Raw genomic sequence first — 24,112 nt, 5'->3', positions numbered from 1 at the left:
TCACGGGCTCCCACAGACCCTGACACCAGGATGCTTCCAAGCCCCAATTCAATCCTTTTAACTGGTCATTTCAGAACCTTTGACCATGCCCAGAAGTTGCGGGTGGTGGTGCTATGTTAATATCTCACTACACAAGAGATACTAAAATCTTATGTACCCTTTATCTAGATGCAAAAAGTAGGGACAATTTGCTTATTCAACCTTCCTAATGCTGTGACCCTATAATATATTTCCTCATGTTGTGGTGACCCCCAACCATAATATTATTTTAATTTCTATTTTATAGCTGTAATTTTGCTACTGTTATGAATCATGATGTAAATATCTGTGTTTTCCCACAATCTTAGTCGATTGACTCACTCCTAAAGGGGCTATGACCTTCAAGTTGAGAACCACTGTTTTAGATTATTTTTACACGCTCATATCATTTCCATGCCATGTGAAAGTGAATTAGTAACATTATGTCCCTTTACCAAAAAGGTTCAGTGTGTAATTTCTAAACAAGGATATTTTTTTTCTTCTGTGATCAGAGTATATTGATCGAAGGCTGTGAACTTACTGGTGAAACAAGCTGTTGTCTCTTTCACATACCTTGTTCCACTTTGCTCAGATGTCCTGATAATAACTTTTATGGTTATTTTGCCTTCCAAATCTAAGATGCAGTTCTGCACTGCATGCTGTTTTTCAGCTGTGATCTCTCTTTAACCTCTGCATCTGGAAATGGTTCTTTGGCCTTTCTTTGAGTTTCTTGACCTTGACATGTGTTGTAAGAATATAGGACATTCAATTTATGGATGAGAACTTTTCTGCATTTTTCTGATGCTACATCATGCCTAGGATCTAGTTGTATATTTAAAAAATATTTTACATTTACTTATTTTTTGTGCATGAGTCTATGTGGAGATTGGAGCACAACTTACAAAGAGTTGGATCTCTCCTTCCACCTTGTAGGGCCTGGGGATCAAACTCAGCTTGGCAGGCTCGGCAGTATGAACCTTTATCTGCTGGGTCATCTCCATAGCCAGGCTGCATATTTTTGACAAGAAGAGCACAGAAAGGAACCTAGTCCTTCTTAATCTATCAGCAGAAATAGCACAATGTCTATATGGTCAGATTGATGCTTTATTATAACAAAGTTTTTTGGGTTTCTGGGATTTCTTTTTCATTCAGCAGGAATTTTGCAATGCACTAACATTTTAGTATAAGCATGACAACCTGATGCTTATAAATTGTTATTATAATTATTAAAATTATTTTTTGAGACTGGATTTTCTGTGCTGCCCAGGTTGGCCTCAGTCCCATACTCAGGTAATTTAACTGCTTTGACCTCCCAAGTAGCTGATACTAAAGACATGTGCCATCACATATATTAACTTTAATTTGTTACAAGTAAGTAATGTACATCAACCTAGATTTTTAAAATGTACTGATTTTTATGTTACATGTGAGTGCTCCCATGTATGTCTGTGTGTCTGCTGCCCAAAAAGGACAAAAGAGAGTATTGGGTCTCTAGAACTGGAATCACATGTTATTTTGAGCTGTCATCTAGGTGCTGGGAACTGAACCCAGGTTTTCTACAAGACTAGCAAATACTCTTAACCACTGAGCCATTTCTCCAGCCCCAACTAGATTTTTTAAGGAAGCAATTGTAATTAATAAATCAAATTAATAAATCAAATTAATAATTCAAAACAAGATCTCACAACATATCTCTAAAACTCCCTATGTAGGCCAGGCTGGCCTGAAACACACAGAGATCCTCCTGCCTTAGCCTCCCAAGTACTGGTATTAAAGGTGTGTGCCATCACACCTAGCTAAGAAGCAAGTTTAAAATAATATCATGTATTTTTTTTTGTAAAATGTTAATGTTAAGTTATTCTTCGAAACAAACTATTTTCAGACAAAAGCAAGAAAAGTATATGTTGTTAAAATGTCGAAAAACTGAGATTTTTACCTTTTAAAGGACTAAGCACTAGATAATGAATACATTTTAAAATACTAATGTTAACATGTCCTAAAACCACAGCACTTGTATGATTAACAATATATCATATAGTCAGAAAAGACTTGGGGCTCAGAATGTAAGGATTCAGGCATCATGCTGGCCTACCCCTGTCACCTGGCAGAATGTACTCAAGCAGTTCCCTAGTCACCCCAGGTTTCAGTGGTTGCATAGTCTGCAGGAAGGTACAAAGGACCTCTTTAAAAGAAAGATTCCACCTCTGGGTGTTGGTGGTGCACACCTTTAATCCCAGCACTCAGGAGTCAGAGGGAGGTGGATCTCTGTGAGTTCAAGGCCAGTCTGGTCTACACTGCTAGTTCCAGGACAGGCTCTGAAACAATACAGAGAAACCCTGTCTCAAAACAAAACAAGAGAAACTCTGTCTCAAACAAAAGAAAAAAGAAAAAGATCCCTGCCCCACTTACACTGTCTTTCTTACTGTCTTTCCTGTTATTCCTCTGGGTCAAATAAGACTTTTCCTGTCTCCCTCTTCTCTTCTGTCCTCTCTCTGTCTCTGTACTTCTTTTCTCTTTCCTTCACCCCTTCCTTTTCTAATAAAACTTCTCACTAAGCTCTGTCTGGTATGTTTTTGTATTTGTCCCTCAGACTCAGTCACCCTTACCTGCCATGGAATCTGCTTTATCATAACACAGAGGAGAGTGAATTGTCCCTTGTAGAGTAGATCCTAGTAGTAATGGCTGCATCAGGATTTTAGACAGACCCTCAACCACTGACAGAGGGGAGTCATGCAATTGATTGTGCCAAAAGGAAGAAATTGAAAACAGAGCCAAAGAAGATTTTAAAGGAAGGTTTGTGTCAACATGCATAAATTCCCTTGCTTTGGAAAAGCTGCAATGAGATCCAAGAACAGGAAGAAGAATATATATTGTAATATTAAATGAAGCATTTGTGCTCCCCCTCCCCCGCCTTTGTTTCTAGGTCTGAACAGCCACCAGGAAGACTATAAATGCTACTGACTTTGAGGCAGCACTGACCCAGATGTTATTTCTGCTCCATATAGTTCTGCTACATAATGGTATGTGGCATTGAACTAGTCACTCAGTCTCAGTGGCATTTGTTGGTTTGCTTGCTTGTTTACTTGTTCATTCATTTATTTGTTTAGTAGTGATTATTGAATCCAGGATATTGCACATACTAGGCCAATACTGTACCACTGAACTAACCAGCCCTGTATATATCTATGGAATACACCTTGCTGGCTTGGGAGGATCAGAAGTGATGATACATAGTACTGTACAAATACTGTGGCTCATTCTTGTCATTCAGTGATGGGAGATAAGGCATAAAATCAATGTGACAAAAGTTTAGTGTAAGCTGGATGGTGGTGAGGCACACACTTAATCCCAGCACCTAGGGGTCAGAGGCAGGAAGGTCTCTTTCAGTTCAAGGCCTGCCTGATCTACAGAGTGAGTTCCAGGACAGCAAAGGCTACTTAGAGAAACCATATCTTGGGGAAGAAATAATTTAATGAAGATCCCTGGCCTGGAAACTTAGGTTGCTAGAGTTTTAGTTCTTGATCCTTTATTTAACTAAAAAGCTCTTGACTTTAGCCTTGTCAGGTCTGTAGTCTTACTATAGAAGAGTGTTGTCAAGAAACACTAAAGTCCAATACACGGTGAGTGTTCTTCATTAGCATGCTGAAACCTAGAAGTGACTGAGGGGTTGAACACTCAGCTTTATCTACGATGGGGATAGCACTAGAATTGTGCCTTGAAAGTTTGCATATGGAATTTTACCACTGGATATGAGAGACCATACCAGGTGAAAAGGCAGGGTGTCATCCTGCAAAATGGTGCCTCACAGCCAATCTCATATCAGTCAACTGCTGGGACTGTGCTTGCCTCCTGAATTGTGTCAGAGACATGTTAAGATAAGCAGAACCTCCACAGGGTTTAGAAAATCCCTTAGCTGTGGTATAGGGAAAATACGGCTGAAATGGGAGTTACTCTATAAGCCTCCAGGAGTTCACCATTTGAACCATAGCAAAGGAAACTTGCAGTTAAACATCAGTCTCTGCTTATTAATACTATATGTTACTCTTTCTATGATTTCTATGTCCTGGGCTCTGTTCTGAGAGCTCTCTATCCATTTCAGTACTTAGAAATATAGCTGGGTAAAGAAATACTATTAACTTTTCTTTCCACATAGACAGACCTAGGTTTAGAAAGATGAGGTCACTTGCTGAAATCAGGGAAAGAAGCAGGATTTGGACCCTAGATGGCCAATGAAAGCTGTTGATCCTAACCAAGATGTCATTCTTCTTTTTCTAGTGACTAAGACTAAGGTTAGTTTCATCTTCAAGCACACCTGTATCAAATGCTGTACTCAGATGGAAAGCCAGCAAGCTCTGCTTTGGTCCAGCACATTCTCTACTTATTTGCTTTGGTTACATTTTTTTTCATCATTACTTGAGCATAAGTGTTTAGATAATTTAGTCAGTTTTCTCCTTCTGGTTTATTCATTTTGGCATATTTTGGCACACTGTTCAAGGGATACAGGTCTCCATAGCTGTGAAGTGTGGTGATATTTTGTTTATGATCTTACAAATAAAGCTTGCTCAAAGATCATTGTGTTATCCATCGAGGCCAGGCAGTGGTGGCACACACCTTTAATCCCATCACTCTGGAGACAGACTCAGATGGATCTCTGTCAGTTCAAGGCCACCTTGGGCTACATGAGATTGATCTAGTTTAAAAGAGACATAGAGTTCACATAAAGGTGATCCCAGTACTTGGAGTGACAAACCTTTAATACCAGCACTAAGGAGGTGGAGACAGCAATGATATGGCTGTGGGGAGATAAGAATGTAAGGCAGGAGAAGACAAGAGAGAGAAGTAGTCTGAGGAGCAGTGCAGTCTGAGGAACAGTACAGTTTGAGGAACAGTGCTGTCTAAGCAGTCTGAGAATGCAGTCTAAAGATGCAGTCTGAGGATACAGTCTGAGGACAGGAGCTCCCCTTTGGTCTGAGCATTGGTAGACATAGGAACTCTCTAGTGCTTGGTTGCTTTGCTTCTCTGATCTTTAGTATTAACCCCAATATCTGGCTATGAGTTTTTATTTCTGAGACCAATTAGAATTTTTGCTACAGGGAAGGCATGGCTTCTGGAGATGGGGGTAGGGCCATTTGCTGCCCCATTGGTCACATCTCACAAGATAAAGAAGCAGAGATTATTCCAACCGGAACCGACAACACCCTGTTGGGCTATAGTATATAATGCACACCCTGCCAGCAACCCATTTCCTCCATCTAGACACTACCTACTTAAGTTCCACAACCTCCCTGAACAGCTGCAAAGCAAGTGTTCAATCACAGGAACTTGTGGAGAAACATTTCCCATGTATGTCATGATAATAATGAAACCCAACAAGCAAACCTCTGCTCTGTGTGTACCATTCTTTGTTGCAAGAAAGAAGAAAGGAGGAAGCCACGTGGCTGGGAGGTCATTTCCTGTGGAGAAAAAAGAACTTAGCAAGTCTCAAGTAGAGAGTCTCTTCAGAGAGGTTGTTTTATTTTTTTCCTCCGACTTGGTCTTCTCCTCAGAGCTGAGAGGTGTGTAGTCACAGTTATCTAGGCTTTCTTTTGCTATAGGAACCTTCTGAGGCATATATATATCTTAGGAAATGTGAACCCACAGGGCTGAGTAATGGCCACAGGTTAATAGTATGAACTGACTCCTTGTCCTTTTGAGTTCTGTATCTGAATTCTACAAGAGATACTAGTAATACAAATGAATATTATAGCTGCCTTAACATGTCTCATAACCTTGTATTTAATAAAAAATTGTAGAACAGAAATTTTTAAAATATGGGTTGCCATCCACTGGGGTTGAATAACCCTTTCACAGGGGTCACCTAAGACCATCATGCATATCAGATATTTACAGTATGATTCATAACAGCAGAAAATTACAGTTATGAAGTAGCAATGAAATAATTTTATGGTTGGAGGATCACCACAACACGAAGAACGGTATGAAGGGCTCATAGCATTAGGAAGGATGAGGAACACTGATCTCAAAAATAATGAAAAGGAACTCTTAGTGACTTCTGAATGGACTATGACCTACCCCGAAGTCTTGGGGATCAGGGACACAAATGGAATATGTACATAAACCTCCTCCTGTTGGCAACATTGATTGTTTAAGATTCTTAGCTCCCTCACTGTTCTGGCCACAGAGAATTTGGTTCTTTGGGTGAGGAGCATGCACAGTTCATTTCAAGAGTCATATATTGAGGCCTAACCATATACCAGGTTGGGGTCTCTAAACACAGGGTGAGATGTACAAAGTCCTGAAGGAGTATATCACCTTAGTATCACTGATGTCGTTTTCAGTGTACCTGCCATTTATCAATAATGTCATGTGTCAGATAGTTCCCTCAGTGCCTGCCATGTATTTATGAATTTAATTCTTTTTTTAAAAAATTCGTTTTCAAGACAGAGTTTCTCAGTGTAACCCTGGCTGTTCTGGAACTTGTTCTGTAGGCCAGGGTGGCCTCAAACTCAGAGATTCTCTGGTCTCTGCATTCTGAGTGCATAATTTAATTATTATATCAACCTTATGACCCAAAGTAGTATTGCTAACTCCATTTCAGAGAGGGGAGAGGAAGCACAAAGAGAGTGATGAACCTATTATACCTGTTACTTAGCTAGTGACAGGTAAGGTTGGAATTTTACCCTAAGCATGGGCTTGAGCCCCAGGGAAGAGCTAGAGAGTATCTCTTCCAAACATCCACACCCTGATAGGGCACAGGTGTCTACTGGTGCAGGGGAAGCAGACTCTCATAGGCAGGGAAGAGGGGTAGGGTGGTTAAGGAACTAAAAATGGAAGCTGTTTAGAACAACTCAGGTCAAGCAATCAGAACTAGAACAGTTGGGAGGTACACACCCCTATCCTGCAGCCTCCTGCCCTAGCTTTGTGTACTGTCTCTTAGCACTTTATAAGTATGTGACCTATCTGTGACCCTGTTAACCCACTTGTAAAATGAGGATGAGAGCACCAATCTCTTAGAGTTAACTTCTCTTTGCTTGGTGCTGGGAATTAAACCCAGGGGCTTCATGCATACAAAGTATGTGCTTTACCACTGGGCTTTTAAGTACTCAGCCCCTGGGCTTCATGCATACAAAGTATGTGCTTTACCACTGGGCTTTTAAGTACTCAGCCCCTGCAATTTAGCATTTGAACTTGTAGAAGCACATAAGCCTTAGAGAGACTACCCTAAGGTCCTCGTGCTGTGGTTGACAACCTCTCAGTTAAACTCTGTCCTATCAATAATTTGCTTTTCTTAAAATTTGCCTCACTTGGTGAAGTTCTCTTATTAAACGTTTCTAAGTAGCTCTATGATACAAACATGATGGAGTTATGCTGAGGTTTGAATGTGTTTTTTTCCTGCCCAAACTAATGTTGAGGCCCACTATGTAACAGTATTGAGGGGGCAGGGCCCTCAAGAGCAAATCAGCCTGTGGGAGTTTGATCTCATGAAGGATTAATGTGCTTTGCCATGTTGTATAACTGTCACATCTATTTAGGTTTTAGGCTATTTGTTTTTTCAAGACAGGATTTCTCTATGTAGCTCTGGTTTCCCTGGACCTCATTCAGTCCCACCACAGACTCAGAGATCCACCTGTTTCTGCATTCTGAGTGCTGGGATTAAAGGCGTGAACCACCACACCCAACTCTAGGTTTTGTAAACAAAAGATATTTTGAGATAAGGTCTGATTATGTATGTAGCCATGACTAAACTGGAACAAGGTTGACCTTGAACTCAGAGATCTGCCTGTTCCTATCTTCTGAGTGGTGAGATTAAAGACATGTGCTATTTACAAAGGTCCCAATGTTGAGATGGGAAATGGACACATGCCTCCATCCCTAACCTAGAAACTTTCTCCAATTGTTGACCACTTGCAAAGAAAAGATTAGTTTTCTCCTAAGGAATCTCACTGGGTATACAAACCATGCTCAAGGGTAGCCCCATGTACAACAGTGGATGACCAACACCAATGAACTCAATGGTATTTTTGGAGTTGGGCTATTTTTTGTTGTTTTGTTTTTTGCCTTATAATGCTTTGTCTGAACATTTTTTCTTAACTTTATAGGTGTTTTGCTTGTATATTATGGTTTCCAGTTTTGTGTTTTTATGGGATTTCTGTGTGTGTGTAAATGTGTGTGTCTCTGTATATGTTTTTCCTTCACTTTTTTTCTTGTTCTTTTGTTAATTTTGTCCTATTCATGTTTGTTTTTATTTTATATTTCATCTTAGTGTATTATTATTAATATTTAAATGTTTGTTGATTTTCTAATGAGACCAAGAAAGGATATGGATTTGTGTGGATGAGGAGGTGGAGTGGATGAGGATGGGGAGGAGTTGGGGGAAGAGAAACCATAATTAGAATATATTGTATTTAAAAATATTAAAAAATCTATTTCTTTTTCTTTTCTTTTCTTTTTTTTTTTTTTGGTTTTTCAAGACAGGGTTTCTCTGTATTGCTTTGGAGCCTGTCCTGGAACTAGCTCTGTATACCAGGCTAGCCTTGAACTCTCAGGGATCTGCCTGCCTCTGCCTCTTGAGCTGGGATTAAAGGCATGTGTCACCAACACCCAGCCCAAAAAAAAAAAATCTATTTTTAAAATAGGCTTGCAACATTATGCTCTTCTCTATTGAGGTTTTAAACTTTATTTTTACTTATTATTTGTATTCTGTATTATGTATGTGAGTAGTGTGTATATTTATTATTTTGTGTGTGTATGTATGTAGGGTGTGCATGTGTGTCTTCAAAGAACCTGGGCTTGTACCATGCCATTGCATGGGTGTTGGGGTCAGAGCACAACTTATGGGAGTCAGTTTTCTCCTTCTGCCATTTGGAAACTGGGTTGTCAAGATTGGTGGCACCCTTACCCTTTCTTTACAGAGCTAGTTTGCTGGCCCCATTTAGTTTCAAGACATCACCCCAAAAGCAAACCTGTAGCTCTAGCACAGTAAAGACTTTCACATTTGACTCTCTTTTGTCTCTATGGTCTTACCTATTGTGGACATTTCACATAAATAAGTTTTCTTCTAAGGCTTGTTCACTTATCATGATGCCTTGGTTTTTTGTTCATATCAGGACATTCATTCCTGTAATGAATGTCACATTACATGAATATATCACATGTTTGTCCCTCTATGGATGGACATTTGAGTTGTTTCCACCTTTGTGGCATTGTGACTAATCCTTCCATAAACATTTATTCTCATGAACACCTAGTTTCAATTATTTTGTGTACATATCCAAGAGTGAAGTATTGGATCATATGATAATTATCTCATCATCCCTCCCCTCCTTTAAGTGCTGGGGATAGGTCCCAGGACCTCAGGCATGCTAAAGCAATCTACCACTGAGCAAGAGCACTATGTCAAATTTTCCACAGAGGATGGATGCATTTTGTTATATCCCCCAGAGTAACACATGAGAGTTCCAGTCTCCCTGCATTCCCACACTCCTTACTTTTTGTCTTTTCACATTTGTTTATTCTGGCTATCTGTGTGAATGTGAAGTGTAGTGATACCTATTATGACATAAACTGCTTTAGGATTTGGCAGTACTACTCTTGGCTTTATATGGGACTCTCTTAGGTTCTTAGGTTTTGTTTCTTTCTTTCTTTTTTTTTTTTTTTTTTGTTTTGTTTTGTTTTTTACAATTCCAAAGCAACGGCTATGCCTAATGACACACTAAGGCTGATGCTCAGGCAGCAGCCATGTGTTTAAAGTCCCAAGGTGGTTCTTGTGTGCAGCTGAAATTGTGAATCACTGTCAAAGATCCAATCCTCTCTTTTAGTTCCACAGTTTTAAATCAGCATTTTAAATACTGTTGTGTTTACATAGCTGGGCGAGTCCCATATCCAACTGGAAAAAATGGTAAGGGAGTAATCCAGATTTTTAACAGCTATTCAAAGCCTAGTATGGAATGCCAAATTTTGAAGAGAGGAAGTGATTTCACCTCAGCTGCACACAGGAGGGTGTGTGTGCATGTGCATGCACACTCGAATGTGTTCATACACCATCTCCAGGGTTCCCATGTGAAATGGTAAAAAAGCAGAAATCTAAGCAATAAAATGGAGAGTTATTGCCCTTGGTAGTCAGGCAGCTTTTCAGAGCTGCAACTTCCTCCCATTCCCACTCTACCATCCTTCAAGAGGCCAGTTAAGAATGACAACAGAGAGCTGGGTGTTGATGGTGCACACCTTTAATCCCAGCACTCAGGAGTAGAGGCAGGCAGATCTCTGTGAGTTTGAAGCCAGCCTGGTCTACAGAGCTAGTTCCAGGACAGGCTCCAAAGCTACACAGAGAAACCCTATCTCAAAACAAACCAAACAACAAACAAACAACAAAATTAAGAATGGCAACAAAATGGATGACATTCCAGTGGCTCTTACAGCTTTTGAACATTTCCAGTTAAGCACCTTAGCCTTTCCTCCACTGTGACTATCACCATCATCACCATCTTGAACTTCTTTCCTCTTAGTAGTTTCTGTTGCTATCTGTGCCAAGTGCAGCTCTTCCTCTGACTTTATAAAAACTCTGTTGCTGATATCCAACATGGCTCAAAGGCTAATGAGCAAGTATGCCCATTTCAAAATGACTTTTGGGTAGAACTAAGGCCTAACATGAAATAACATGTTGTTAAACAGGTTTCTTTCTTTTTTTTTACTTTTAAGCTATGATGTCATACTATTACTGACATTCTCACTACTCTCCAGTAACATACTCTTGGGAATATCTCTGGAGTTCAACAAGCTTTTTTCATCATGTTTGGAAGAACATACACCTTGGGGACCTTGGGACATCTGAGCCAGAGATGAGAGAGAGAGGCTGACTTAGGGGATTTGCATCAGGTGGTTTGGGGAGCATTTCAGGGAGTCAGGGTTGGATAGTGCCAAAGCTATATGTCTATGGTTGAGCATCTTAGCAAATATCCCTAGAAGTGGGGCAAATAAGAGCTAGAATAAACCTGGGCTTGGTAGAGAAGCAGTAGGCATCACTATTAGCAAGACTGGGCAGTGTCTGATCACCTTTGTGCTTTGAACAGTGTTCACATTTTGTCCATGTGGAGTCATGATTATGGAGTAGCTTTGCTTGTGCCTTGTCCGGGCACAAGCAGGACAGACTGGCTTATTGGATTTTAGTGTTTGGGGAATTATTTCTCATAGCACACACTGAAAGACCTGCAGAGTGTGGACCTTCATGCTCCCACACAGGAAAGGCGACATCCCAAATCAATCATAAGAAGCAGTCTCAATGCAAATAGCACAAGGAATTTTTATTTCAGGTGCACTGAGGTCCACAGTCATCGGGCTGAGGACCTCGAGGCAGAATTGAGACAGTTTTTATAGGGTTTACAACAAAGCCCACACATAGGTCACTGGGGAGGGGGCTTCACAAGCAGTTTACAAAGTCAGATAAGCGGTTAGTCAGCTCATTTTCTGTTATCAGGATTATGTACTCAAGGGCCTGTCTGTCATAAACAGCAAGGAGTGTGACCTTGCCTATTTACTGGCAGAGGACAGGGTCTGGAATTTGAGGTTTTTTAGGGCTTTTTAGATAGTATTTCTAAACTTTTAGCTTCCTGTGGTCATTTGAGACTTAGGCTGTATTTTTTCATCCTTTCAACACCAGTTCCTGGGAAGTAAGGCAGCTTTTGCTTTTTCATTCCTCTATTTTGCCTTTGTTTTTCCAGACAGGGTTTCTCTGTATTATTTTGGAACCTATTCTGGAACTTGCTCTATAAACCAGGCTGGCCTCCATCTCACAGAGATCTGCCTGCCTCTACCTCCTGAGTGGACTAAAGGCATGTGCCACCAATGTCTGGCTATGAATAATCCATATTATTCACATTTTTGCCAATGGAAAAAAATTTGTCAACCAGGAAGTTGTTTCAAAGAGTAGGCTATGGTTAATGGGTTAGTACTTAACACAAACAACTCAAAAAGGTAAAGTCTTTCTTTTGGCTTATGCTCTCCATCATGGTTAGCTGCCCCCATTGTTTTTGGATCATTAGGCAGATGAACATCATGGCAGAAGTGCTTCAGGAGCAAAATTTCTTCATGGTAACCAGGGAGCAGAGAACAACAGCAAGAGGCCAGGAACAAGATACCTCCAAAGACACACCCATGGTGACCTAGTTCCTTCAGCCAGCTAGGCCTCCTAAAGTTTCTACTACCTTTGGTGGCAAAGACTGTTACCACCTGAGGACCAGGCCTTCAATTTATGCATGTGTGGGGACATTTCATGTTTGTGTTAGTTACTTTCCTATTGCTGTGCTAAGACACCCTGACCAAGGCAACTTATAGTAGAAGCAGTTTTTGGGGGGCTTATTGTTTCAGAGAGTGAGTCTATGACCATCATGGCAGGGACAATGGCAGTAGGCAGAGAGGTATGGAACTGGAGAAGTGAGCTTAGAGCTCAAATCTTGATTCACAAGCATGAGACAGAGAGATAATTGGAAACCTCAAAGCCCACCTACAGTGACAGGTCTCCTCTAACAAGGCCACACCTCTTAATTCTTCCCAAACAGTTCTACCAACTGGGGACCACTTACTCAAACATGTGGGCTTATGGGAGCCATTCTCATTCATACCACCACAAAGATAAAAATATTACTTTATAGAGAATTCCTGCTTTTTTGTTGTTGTTGTTGCAAGAGGAGTCAAAGAGCTCTTTGATGTTGTAACAGCTGACTAATTACATTTAGTGGTCAACTATGATACAGTCATCAGCCACATCCTAAATGATTAGTTTTGAAACAGCCCTCAAAGTTGGGGGTCTAGATTGCAAAAACTCAAGCAATGAAAACATGTTCCAGAATCAAAATGGGTAGTCATAGCACAGTTGGAGATGTTTATAGAGGCCTTTGGTTTCTTCCCATGTACTATTTTTCTGTTTGTTTTGTCTTTCTAAGACAGGGTTTCACTGTGTAGTCCTGGCTGTACTGGAACTCACACTGTAGACGAGTCTGGTCTCAAACACACAGAGGTCAGCCTACCTATGCTGGAGTGCTGAGATGAAAGGGTTGCACCATCCCTTCTCGCCTGGCTCCCATGTCCTATCTTTAATAGTCTTGCCAGGATGGTGTAGATTTGGGAAGATCCTTGTAGTAAACTGCTAATACCACCCAACAATGTTGATCCTATATCAAGACTCATTTATTGCTCGTATTTTATTATCTTCCTGAGGCATTTTTGGTAAACTCCATTTTACTTCATGGCTCTCTTTTGCCATCAGTTAATGACAAAGCACCTTAAAGAGCTTTCATCTCAGCTTATTTCACATTTTGCAAGGTGAAGTGCAATTTCTGTGGGAGGATTTGTTTCAATCAGGAGCCCACGGCAACCTACACTGCCCTACACAATTTGTTGAGCAGGACCAGCCAAATACTTTTCAGTCAACCTCAATACCTTCTGTTAAAAATTCTTAAGAAGTTAAAGGTAGTGACAGCAGATAGTGGAGTAAGAGCAGGCAGGTGGCTTATCCCACTGCTGAGCAGGGAATGTGGCGTGTGCCCTGCTTGTGAAGCTCCTACAGCCCTTGCAACACACAGGAGAACAACTATGTTCCAGTGACTTGATTCCAGAAGAAAGGGACAGAGAGGAGCTGCAGGCTGATAGAGTGGGACCTGTTCTCCAGAGAAGGAAGCAACAACAGAACAAAGAAAAGGGATATAGTTTAATGAGTGTTGAAACTGTTACAAAGTCATTGCTATCTTCTTGCAGGAAAGTGTGAAGGGCTCATTAAAAAAAAAACCAACATGTGAAAACAAAACAAAACAAACAAACAAACAAAAAACAACCCAAACCAAAAGAAACAAAACACCACTAGAAACTGCTGCCTAAGCGAAAGCCAAGCTTAAATCTGTTTTTTTTTTTTTTTTTTTTTTTTTTTTGTGCTGTTAAGGAGACACAGAATTCACTAACCTCAAGTATAACAACCAGTACAACAATTCCCGGTATGCAGGAGAGGAACCCCACACAATGATGGACTCATTTGCCCAGGGATTTGCTCCTGCAATAAAGAATGGTTTTCGTTCACAGGCACTTTACTTCTCTTTTGTCCCATTTTGTTGAATACTACCAATGGTCGAAAATTAGGTCAAGGCTGTAGGCTCATAGAAAAGAACAGAGGAACCATGGAGGGGGAAGTCCTGAGGGAGAGGCTCTCAAATCTGCAACTTCTCAGTCAGGTTTAGTCCTTGATTCTTTTGTTTTCCTATTTTGCATGAAAATGTATGCCACTTGAATGTATGTGAACACTCTATTCTGTTGTCAAATACTACCCCTTACTAATAGAAATGTTACTAATAATCCCAATGGGTTTCTTGTGCATTTTAAGGAAAAGGCAAGCTATACTTTTAGGCTACGAGGGTAGATCCTAGCATTTTATTTATTTATTTTTTTCACATGGTGAGGAAGTAACTGGGGCCTTGGCTTGGGAAGGAGGGATAGGCATATAGGGAAGTGTATAGGGAGGCCCCCCCGGAAGTCGCAATGAGCGGTTTAAAACTGAGGTGACCTCCTAACGGATGGCGAATGGCGGGAGAGCCTGGCCAGAGCCTTAGAGCAGGGCGCGGCCATTGGTGACGCACACCAGGGAGCAGGCGCCCGCGTTTCCACCATTAGGGAGGCCTCACACCCAGCTCTCCAAGTTCGGGGCTGGAGGCGTCCCTGCTTCTTCCTCTAGGAGGCGGGTCAGCCCCGCCCCTGCGCCCCGGGTCGCTCCCCGCGGCCCCGCCCACCTCCTACTCCTGGCCTCCCCCGGCGCAGTGCACTCCCCGCCGGCCCGCAGCCTGACACGCCGCGCGGTCCCTCAGTCTCCCGCGGTCGCCTCCCCAGGCATGGCACAGGGCCTCGCCACACTATGGCAGCAGCAAGGCACAGCACGCTCGACTTCACGCTCGGCGCCAAAGGTGAGGGCGCCGATCGCCACCTGCACGGTCGCAGCGGCGCCGGCAGCAGTAGCATTGGCGGCGGCAGTGCGACCATTCCCTCCGCGCCTGCGGGGCTGAGGCCAGGGCCAGGCACCGGGGCGCGCGCGGCGGGCTGAACAATGCGGGCGGTCGCGCGGCGCCTGCGTCTCCCTGGCGGCTGCGGCGCTGAGCACGCTGCTGGCCCTCGTGCATCGGCGGAGGCCGCGCCGCGTCCCTGCGGTCCCCGCTGGGTTTGGTCCTCGCGGAGCTCGCTCGTGGCCGCGCTGCGGGGGCCTGGAGGAGCCTTGTCGCTGTGTGCCAGCCGCACCGCCCTTCCGGGCCTGGACCGTGGGTCCACGCGGGTTCGCCCCCCTCCACGCCTCGCTAGGGGCGGGGGGAAATCCCTTTCAGGCTGTGGGGCGCTGCAGATCCCCATTGGGGGCGGGTGCCCGAGCGCTGTAGCCCATTCCGGGCAGGCCTGGGCGAGGGGTGTGCGCGGCGCGGGACTACTGCCCACGCTACCTTTTCCTGTGCTGGCAGGCTGCTGAATTTCCATCTTGGTGGGGGTGGGGGTTTCCCCCTTACGGACAGCCAGGGCAAGAGAAGGATCAGGGCCACTTGGCGTTTGCAAGGTTCTTCGTTCACTGTGTAGGAGACTGATGGATCCTCAGAAAAGGGACCCAGCAGACAGAAAAAGGAAATTACTATTGGGGGTGGGGAAGCATAAGATTTGGGCGCGGGAATTATAGCCACCACCATCACCTCTAATCCGGGATGCTCAGAAAGCAGAGCCTCTTCTCCCCAGAAAAGGTTGAGAGGATCTATTGCGTACTGGAATTTGAAGGGTAGGGATGCAGTGCAGGCTTCTTTGAGAGAATCGAGCATGGGCTCTGGGGGCGGGAATGATGGGGCTTTTAAAAGACTGCTGCAGACTTGCATGTGCATTTTCCGGATCATCCCACATGTAGTGTGTTGCCCAGACCTTGTATTTGCTCTGGCTTCTCCACTGATGGAAGACCTTTTCTGTTAGGATTTTTTACATCGACTTCATTGTTTTTCCGAACTTCTGAGCACTTTTCCTCCAATTCTAAAGTATTTCAGAGAGCACAAGATTGATAGTTTAAAGACAAAAAATAAAATCTTGGGATTTGGAGCAAAACATGAATTTCAGTCTGCTTTTTCTTAACGATTTTGAGTCACATCTGCATCTTCTCTTTCCGGGGTTGGAGGGGGTGGGAGGAAGAGGAAGGGAAGGGACGGGACAGTGCACACCTCAGGGCTTTTACTGTGTACCTGTAAACTATAGGGTTGTTAGGCAAGTCATTGTGCTTGGGTGGTCAGAATTGAGCTGAAAAAAAAAAGTAGTGTAGGTCACTTCCCACTTAGGAAGTGGAGGGAAGGGAGGCAGCTGTGGGGAGAATCCATAGATAAGATGGTACTTGGGTGGTAGAGCTGCAGAAGAGTGTAAGATCACAAAGGCTTTACTGAGTGTTAGCTTGGCAGTTTTCAAGGCTCACTGGTTAATGGGAGTTCTAGCACTGTGAGTTTAGTAGTGAGGAATGTGAAGAAACTGGTGAGCAGGCCAAAGGCCTCCCAACGGGGAAGGGGGGAATTTGGGGGATATGTTCCTCATATAATCACCATGGGAACACTTATAAATCCTTCTTGAGCTTTATAGTGGGCTTGAGGGATAGTGAGCTTAGTGTGGGGTCAGAAAAATTCTAGCACTTCCACAGAAGGTTAAACCTTCCTCCTAGTTTAAACATTGAGAATAAAGGTGAGTGCACATGTAAAGCTCAGTGAAAGGCGCTTAAGAGGGAAATATCAAGCATTAGCTGTTAATGTTTTAACTCTGCACTTTGTTCCTAATTAAAACTAAGACAACTGCAGCCAGGCATATTGGCAGACTTTTAATCCCAGCACCCAGGTGGGTCTTAAATATCTAAATCCGTTTCAGCATGGTTAGATCCTTTCTCAAAACAATAACAAATAGACAAGAAAGCTATGATGGGTTGGGCACATGTGGCTCATGCCTGAGGCAGGAGAATTCCAGTAAGTTCATGGCCAATCTGGGCTATATAGATACGACATCCTTTCTCAAAAACCTAATGATACCAAAGAAAGCTGTCATTAAATGAAGCCTAAGGCATGTCCTTACTATCCACAGTCACATTTGGGAAATGGGGTGATTTGACTACATCATAGGGATTTTTAAATTACTTTCCTTTTCAATTAAGGGGTACTTGGTGAGAGATCCATGTGTGAGGTCTTTAAAAACATTTAATTGTTGATAATGAGTCAAAGGCATTACTCTTGGCATGTAAGTATTGGATGTGACTCAAGGGTGAGTCAAATGGTTGTGAAGTTTGGGTACATGTCTGTTTCCTCCCCCCCTTGTCAGTAATCCTTCCTAATGGAGCAGTTTCATAATGTGATTTCAGTGGAATTAAACTTAGCAATGTTATTGTTTCTGTTCCATTCTAACATAGTTACCAATGCAAGCTAACTTAAGTCTGGTGGTAGTATTTAGTGTACCTGCTGATGAAGTAACCCAGAAAGTGGTTTTTGCTAAAACAAATGCTCATTTTTTATTTTTTTTATCTTCTGTGCATTGGTGTCTTTCCTCCATGTGTGTCTGAGTGAGGGTGGCTGGTCCCCTGAAATTGGAATTACAATTGTGAGCTGCCATTTGGAGCTGGGAATTTAACCTGGATCCTCTGGAAAGAACAGCCAGTGCTTTTAAGTGCTGAGCCGTCTCTCTAGCCCAACAAAGCTCATCTTTGCTTGTCCTGTAAGGAAAGTGTTGGACTCTGAGGACAGTTGATTCCAGGAAACATGATTTTTTTTTCAGCTCAAAGCTAACAATATAATAAATTGGGGCCCAGCAGTGGTGGTGCATGCCTTTAATCCCAATACTCGGGAAGCAGAGGCAGGCAGGTCTCTGAGTTCAAGGCCAGCCTGGTCTACAAGAGCTAGTTCCAGGACAGCTTCCAAAGCCGCAGAGAAACCCTGTCTTGAGGGGGAAAAAATTGGTCCCATGGTGTAGCTGGGTATCTTGACTGGTGGAGGATACACTCTCTTGTTTTGGTCCCAGCAGCTAATCAGGATGCTGGGTGTTTAGAGCTGAATGAGGCATTGTAATCTCTTGCTAGTGTCCCTCAGATTTACACATTACTTTTGTAACAAAAATCTTGGTTAATATGAATAGTAGACTGCGTAAGGAGTATTCTTAGATGAAAAGGTTTTGGTGTAGGGGTCCTTTTCCCTGGATTGTCACTTCTAAGTGTGGTGCTAGGGATGGAACCTAGGACATTATGTAAGGTAGACACAGGGCATTATGCATGTGAAGCAATCTTGTGCCACTGGGCCACATCCCCACCCTGTAACTGATGTTTTAGGTGCATGAATTAACAGTTACTTACATTTTCAAAATGCCCCTCCCCAAAGTAACATGTGCTTCTTATCCCCATGACCATCTACCTCTCTTTGTGGTTTTTGGAGACAGGATTTCCCCTTGTAGCACTGGCTGTCTTGGAACTTTGTTGACCAGGCTGGCCTGGAATTTACAGAGATCTTCCTGCTTCTGCCTCCTGAGTGCTAGGAGAAACAGGACTAGTAAAAAAATGTAGAATTTCAGACCACTGCAGAACAAAATCACTATTTTCAATTGGAACATATGACAAAATATGAGATGGGTGTTGTGGTACAGGCCTTTAATTCCAGCACTTGAGGCAGAGGATGAGAGGGAGTTACAGGACAGCCAGGGCTACACAGAGAAACCATGTCTCAGAAAAACAAACAAAAAAGATTTCATTGTTGATAATGGGTAGGAGTTGATACATATGAGAGAAAATGTTTTCTTTTTTCAGCTAGTGAAAAAATACAGATATGTGTTTTTCCCCATTCAAATCTCAAGGCTCCTGGAATTGGATTTACTGGTCCCTTGGGATTCCCTGGATGCCAAGAATAGAATTTAGGCTGTAGTGAGAGCACTGGTATGGCGCACACTTTTATTTTACCTGGTGTAAATTTTACCAGGACTGGGCTTATTATTTTTTTGTGACTCTTTCACAGGCCTAGTCCACATTTTAAATACTAAAACTTAGGTAAAACTTAGGTCCATTGAGGTTTTCAGTTTTTTTTTTTTGGGGGGGGTGCCATTTTTGCAGAACAGGCTATCCTTAACTCAAGATCCTCTTGCATGATGAGGTGAGTAGGATACCTCACTTATCCTCCTTGAGATTTTCAACCATTATGTGATATAGTCCATTTGATTACAAGGCCTTTCCTTTTTGCAAAACCCCTTAATCATAGGCAGTGCCTCTCAGTTAGGGTGTTTATCATGCCCCACACTGAGGGAAATTTGGCAGTTCTGGCGAAATAGGACTAGAGACTTAGATCAGTTTACCTAGCATACATACAACCCTGTTTGATCAATCCCAGGGGACTGTAATCCCAGCATTTAGGTGGAGCATGAAGATCAGAAGTTAAAAGCCATTTTATACTCAAAGTGAGTTAACAGGCAGCCTGGGATACATGAGACCCTGTCTCCCCTCCCCCCCCAAAGAAGAGAACAAACACAACAAAAAACTTAAGACTGTACATTTGCTACTCATAGTCTGGTAAACATGTTAAAGATACCCACAAAACCCTGCAACAACCCAAAATGTCAATAGTGCCAGCACAAATAAGTCTGTCTTCATTTCTGGCTAGACATTTTAATTAATAGTATGATAAAGTATCAGTAAAATTCCTTTGGTCCTTAGGAACATCTATTTTGCATGTAAATAGTTATGGAAGGCACCACTTTTCCCCAATGTGCTGGTTGTTTAGGACTTGGGGATTACTTCCTACCCAGTCTGTGGAAATCTCCTAATTTCCCTTGGTGAACTACTTTCTGGTGGAACCTTTGTGTGACTTCAGTAGCTAATATGAATTGTAAAGATTTTAAGCAGTTTGATTCTATTTAGCCTTTTTCTGATTCACCAGCTTTCTCATTATCCATTCATTCATTACATTGTGTCCTTCACAAAGAATGTTCTTTTGCCCTTTGGCTTTAACCTTAGAGCATTAGGGGACTGATAACTAGGAGTGAGGAATGAAAGCTTTGATCCTACCCTGTGTCGAACTTGCAGGAGTTTCTTAAATTTGCATCATAAATGTCTTCCTTCAGGTTAATTCTGATGCTGATAAATGTGAAGTTTACTGTACTAGGTTCTTTAAAAAAATTCTCTGCTTTAGAGTTCTTACTGCTTTTTCAGAGAAAAAGAGTCAGACAGCTCACAGTTGCCTGTAATTCTAGGGGATCTGACACCCTCTTCTGGCCCCCAGCAGTATCTCCATTGACACAGAACAGTAATGATAAAAAGAACCAAAACTTTCAAACAAAAGACATTCTTCCCCAAACTGTATCAGAACACTTTGATACACTTAATCCTGAGAACCTCTTCAGCTTTGTCCTCAAAGTCTTACTAAATGTACCCATGAATGCACTCTATTCACTGCTCATCTGTTTCAGGCTTCTATTGGCCACAGCCTCACCAATTGTCTCTATTGACGGAAGAGCTGGATCATTTGGTCCCTTTTCTCATTTACAAAACATTCCCGGGTCCCCAGTACCTTGTGGAAAAACAAACCCAGGAACTGCTCGGAAAGATCTTACCCTGTCCAGTTCTTACTCTTAGCACAACTCCAGCCCCCAGTCTTTTGCTTTGCTGGGGGCAGGAGTTTAGAATTGAACAGTTTGAGAGGAGGACATTGATTCTACATTGCTAGGTTTTCTACCGTAAGTGAATTGTGTTTGACATGTTATATAGACTGCTTGGAAGAGGGCCTGGTTAGAGGCTGCCTTTCTTTGGCCTGCCTGTTTGTTTTGCTTTGTTAAGTTTCTTAAAAAATTAACCTCTCTTTCCTCTATAGAAGATTCTTAATAACACTTATTATTCTCCAGATGACTCCCGGCAAAATAATCTCTCATAGCTGGGAATTTGTTTTGCAGGCCTGCCATTAAAAGTTTGATGAAAATATATTTATTTTATAAAAATTAAAAACTAATAAAAATGTATAAAACTATAGAGTAGTTCCCATGTGATGTCTATTTCTTTAAGTTGCTGGAGGTAGCGTATGATAAAATTAATTTGTACTTTACAGCAAGTAACTTCTCCTAGCTCTAGCTCTCATTGAATGTTTCTCTCTTGTTTTCAATGCTTTGGGAGGGACTCTAGCTGTTGAAAACTTATAACCAAGGCACTGATAGCCTTCTCCTCCCCTCCCAATAGAGGAGAGGCACTTTTCAAGTCTACTTAAGCCCTGTGGAAGCCATTAAAGAGAGAAGTTTCCAGTTGAATGACTGGTAGGCAATTTGTTTTGAGGAAAAAGAGCCAGTTTGGTTTTTTTTTTTTTTTTTTTTTTTTGTGTTGGAGGAATTACCAGTTTGGAATCCTCTCATCTCCCCTGAATACAATTAAATTGGCTGTATTTGAATTGGCAACTCCTTCCTTAAATGAGTTGAGGCTACAGCCCTGAGGTCTTTAATACCTTTGATCCTTGGTGTTCTCCAGTTTTGAATTTGGTATCTTAAAGATTAGCGTTGCCAATCTTTAATTGCGAATTCTTCCATTAACCTATCTACACTAACCCTTACAGCTAAGGATTCATTTATTAAACTACATTTGCAAGGGTGTGCTAGCTTACACCTGTGGTCTGTAGACAGTGGGGATGCTGAGATAGGATCACAAGTTCATGTTAAGACTGGGCTGCATTGCAATACACCATTAAAAAACATAGTCTTGTGTGCTTAAAAATTCTCCAGTATGACTATTAGTGAGTTTACTTTTTAGAGTCAGTAATTATTCTGGGTGTTTAATCCACCATTTTACTGCAATTGTAACCCAAACCTGCTGGTGAGCCCTGCAGCACCAACTACCATTTTATGGTAGTTTAATTACAAGCTTGGTTCTTTTGAAAAGTGAAGAAACCTCAATTGAATCTGCAAACCAAGTATGTAAACCATGCACAACTGCTCTTTTAAACTCTTAACATCTAGGCACTTTTCCAGACCTCTGGAAAAACAGTTCTGCTGCCCTACGGTGTGATGGGCCTGGATTTCATTAATTTGGTGCTGTCATCTGTGTTCTTGGAGAAACCACTGAGCAAGTGGCAATACTAGTAATCAGATGCATTGATGCGTTTAAGCCCCAAACTCAAAGGAGCTAGTAATAGCCAATACCTATTCTAGATTTCCTGAGCTATCTTAGCTGGATGTTTTAACAAATGCATTTTAATTCCTTCTCCATAAAGACATTAATAATACCAAAATTACACACATTGTGATGTTGTGTGAGATAATCAATAAAATGCTTGGGAGAGTGTGAAGTGATACGTAAAATACTTAAGACTAATTACAATATTTAGGACTGAATACTTTGAAACTGTGCCAGCTGATAAAAATACTCAGATGAAAAGATCTGAAGAGGTGCAAATATAGCTTACTCAGAGATTTGGTAATTTCTTTTGGCAAAAGAAAAGTTGGCTTGTGATTTGAACCCCTTTCTTTATTTAAAGCCCCTGCCCCATGCTTTTGGCTAAAGTAGCCAGTGTTTGTGAGACATGATTATTTTCACCCTAGAATTGAGAATTGAGATTTCTTTTCTTTCTTTCTTTTTTTTTTTTTTTTTTTGAGACAGGGTTTCTCTGTGTAGCTTTGGAGCCTGTTCTGGAACTCACTCTGTAGATCAGGCCGGTCTCAAACTCACAGATATCCGCCTGCCTCTGCCTCCTGGGATCAAAGTTGTTTGCCACCATCACTCGGCTGAATTGAGAATCCTGAGTAATATCTATGTTGCTGCTTTATTTAATACTGAATTGTCTTTTCCAGGAGTACAGATTATAGTGTTCAAACAAGGCTGAGTCATGTGCCCACCCAAGGGCCTTTCAGATTTTTCTGTTGTTCTTAGATCATTAGTTGGATATAGGTTACTGAAATGTAGTTCAATGAAAAAAATAAAAAAATATTATTTTCAGGACCAATGTCTTGGATCAGTCTTTTATAAAGTAGCATGTCTTATAATGTTTTATAATGTTGCTCAATGTTGAAGCTCACAGTATTGTACTGAAGCTTAAGTGCCTCAGTTCTGGTTTTGAAATGTTGGTAATGAGGTACCCTAGGCCTTCCTGTATAAATATCAGATGTTTCATTGAGTTTGTCTAGTCTTCAGCTGGTGGCTTTGGTGTTAGAGAGAAGAAAAAACTTGCCATCAGCTTAACTTCTATTGGTATGAGGTATGAAAATAAGGTAAGACTTAAGAAACAAAGTAACTGGGCTGGCAGGTGGCTCAGCTAGTACAATCCCTGGAACCCATGTGATATTAGAGAACCAACTTCCTCAGGTTCTTTGTGTACAACAAGTAAGCCCACACACAAAACAAATGTAGAAAAAAAAAAAAGAAAAAGAAAAAAGAAAACCTGTTTTGTTTTTTGTTTTTCTTTGAATGAAGAATCTGGCTTGAAGAGGCTGCAGAAAAAGAAACTGCTGAAGTAGTCATTTATAGATTTATTCATTCTTTTTCTTCTTTTTTTGAGACAGCCCCTCACCATGTGGTCCTGGCTGTCCTGGAAGTCATTACATAGACTTGGCTGGCCTAGAGCAGCGGTTCTCAACCCTCCTAATTCTATGACTCTTTAATACAGTTCCTCTTGTTGTGGTGACCCCAACCATAAAAATTTCATTGCTCTTTATGACTGTAATTTTTCTACTGTTATAAATTATAGTGTAAATATCTGATATACAGGATATCTGATGTGCGACCTCCAAAATGGGTCACAACACACAGGTTGAGAACCACTGGCTCAGACACTGAATAACTAAGCCACCTGACACCTCCATGACGGACTCAGTCAAGTATCACAAGCCATCTGTGGAATGTCAGCTTCAGCAGCATGCAGTCAGATGAGTAAAAGAGTAAACTCAGGCTACAGCTATGAAAAGAACCACAGCAAAAGAGAACACTAGAAAATAGCTGACCCAGGTCAAATAGCCACCCCTTCCTTTATGATAGCAACTTTGGTGTCTTCTTTGTGAGGTATAAAAGGTCCCCAGCCACCACTTCCTTCATGCCCTTGTCACAGGGCATTGGGCCACATCTCAGGCTGACCCC

At 41.9% G+C, this 24,112-nt stretch overlaps 1 protein-coding gene across 1 annotated transcript in view; it reads left to right on the top strand.

Annotated features, from left to right (window-relative positions):
- Window positions 1-12,069: 12,069 nt before the first annotated feature.
- Sms (spermine synthase) overlaps window positions 12,070-24,112 on the top strand; it is a gene marked incomplete at its 3' end in the record, with an annotated part of 29,376 nt that continues 17,333 nt past the window's right edge. Inside the window, exons 1-2 of the mRNA XM_051179691.1 lie at window positions 12,070-12,171; window positions 14,732-14,957. Of these exons, the coding sequence (XP_051035648.1) occupies window positions 12,070-12,171; window positions 14,732-14,957 (328 nt within the window). The remainder of the gene's footprint in view (window positions 12,172-14,731; window positions 14,958-24,112) is intronic.

This window comes from Phodopus roborovskii, unplaced genomic scaffold (genome assembly GCF_943737965.1).
Source record: "Phodopus roborovskii unplaced genomic scaffold, PHOROB, whole genome shotgun sequence".
Taxonomy (NCBI): Eukaryota; Metazoa; Chordata; class Mammalia; order Rodentia; family Cricetidae; genus Phodopus; species Phodopus roborovskii.
The sequence above is the reverse complement of the archived record's forward strand: the minus strand, read 5'-3'. Positions and strand labels throughout refer to the sequence as shown.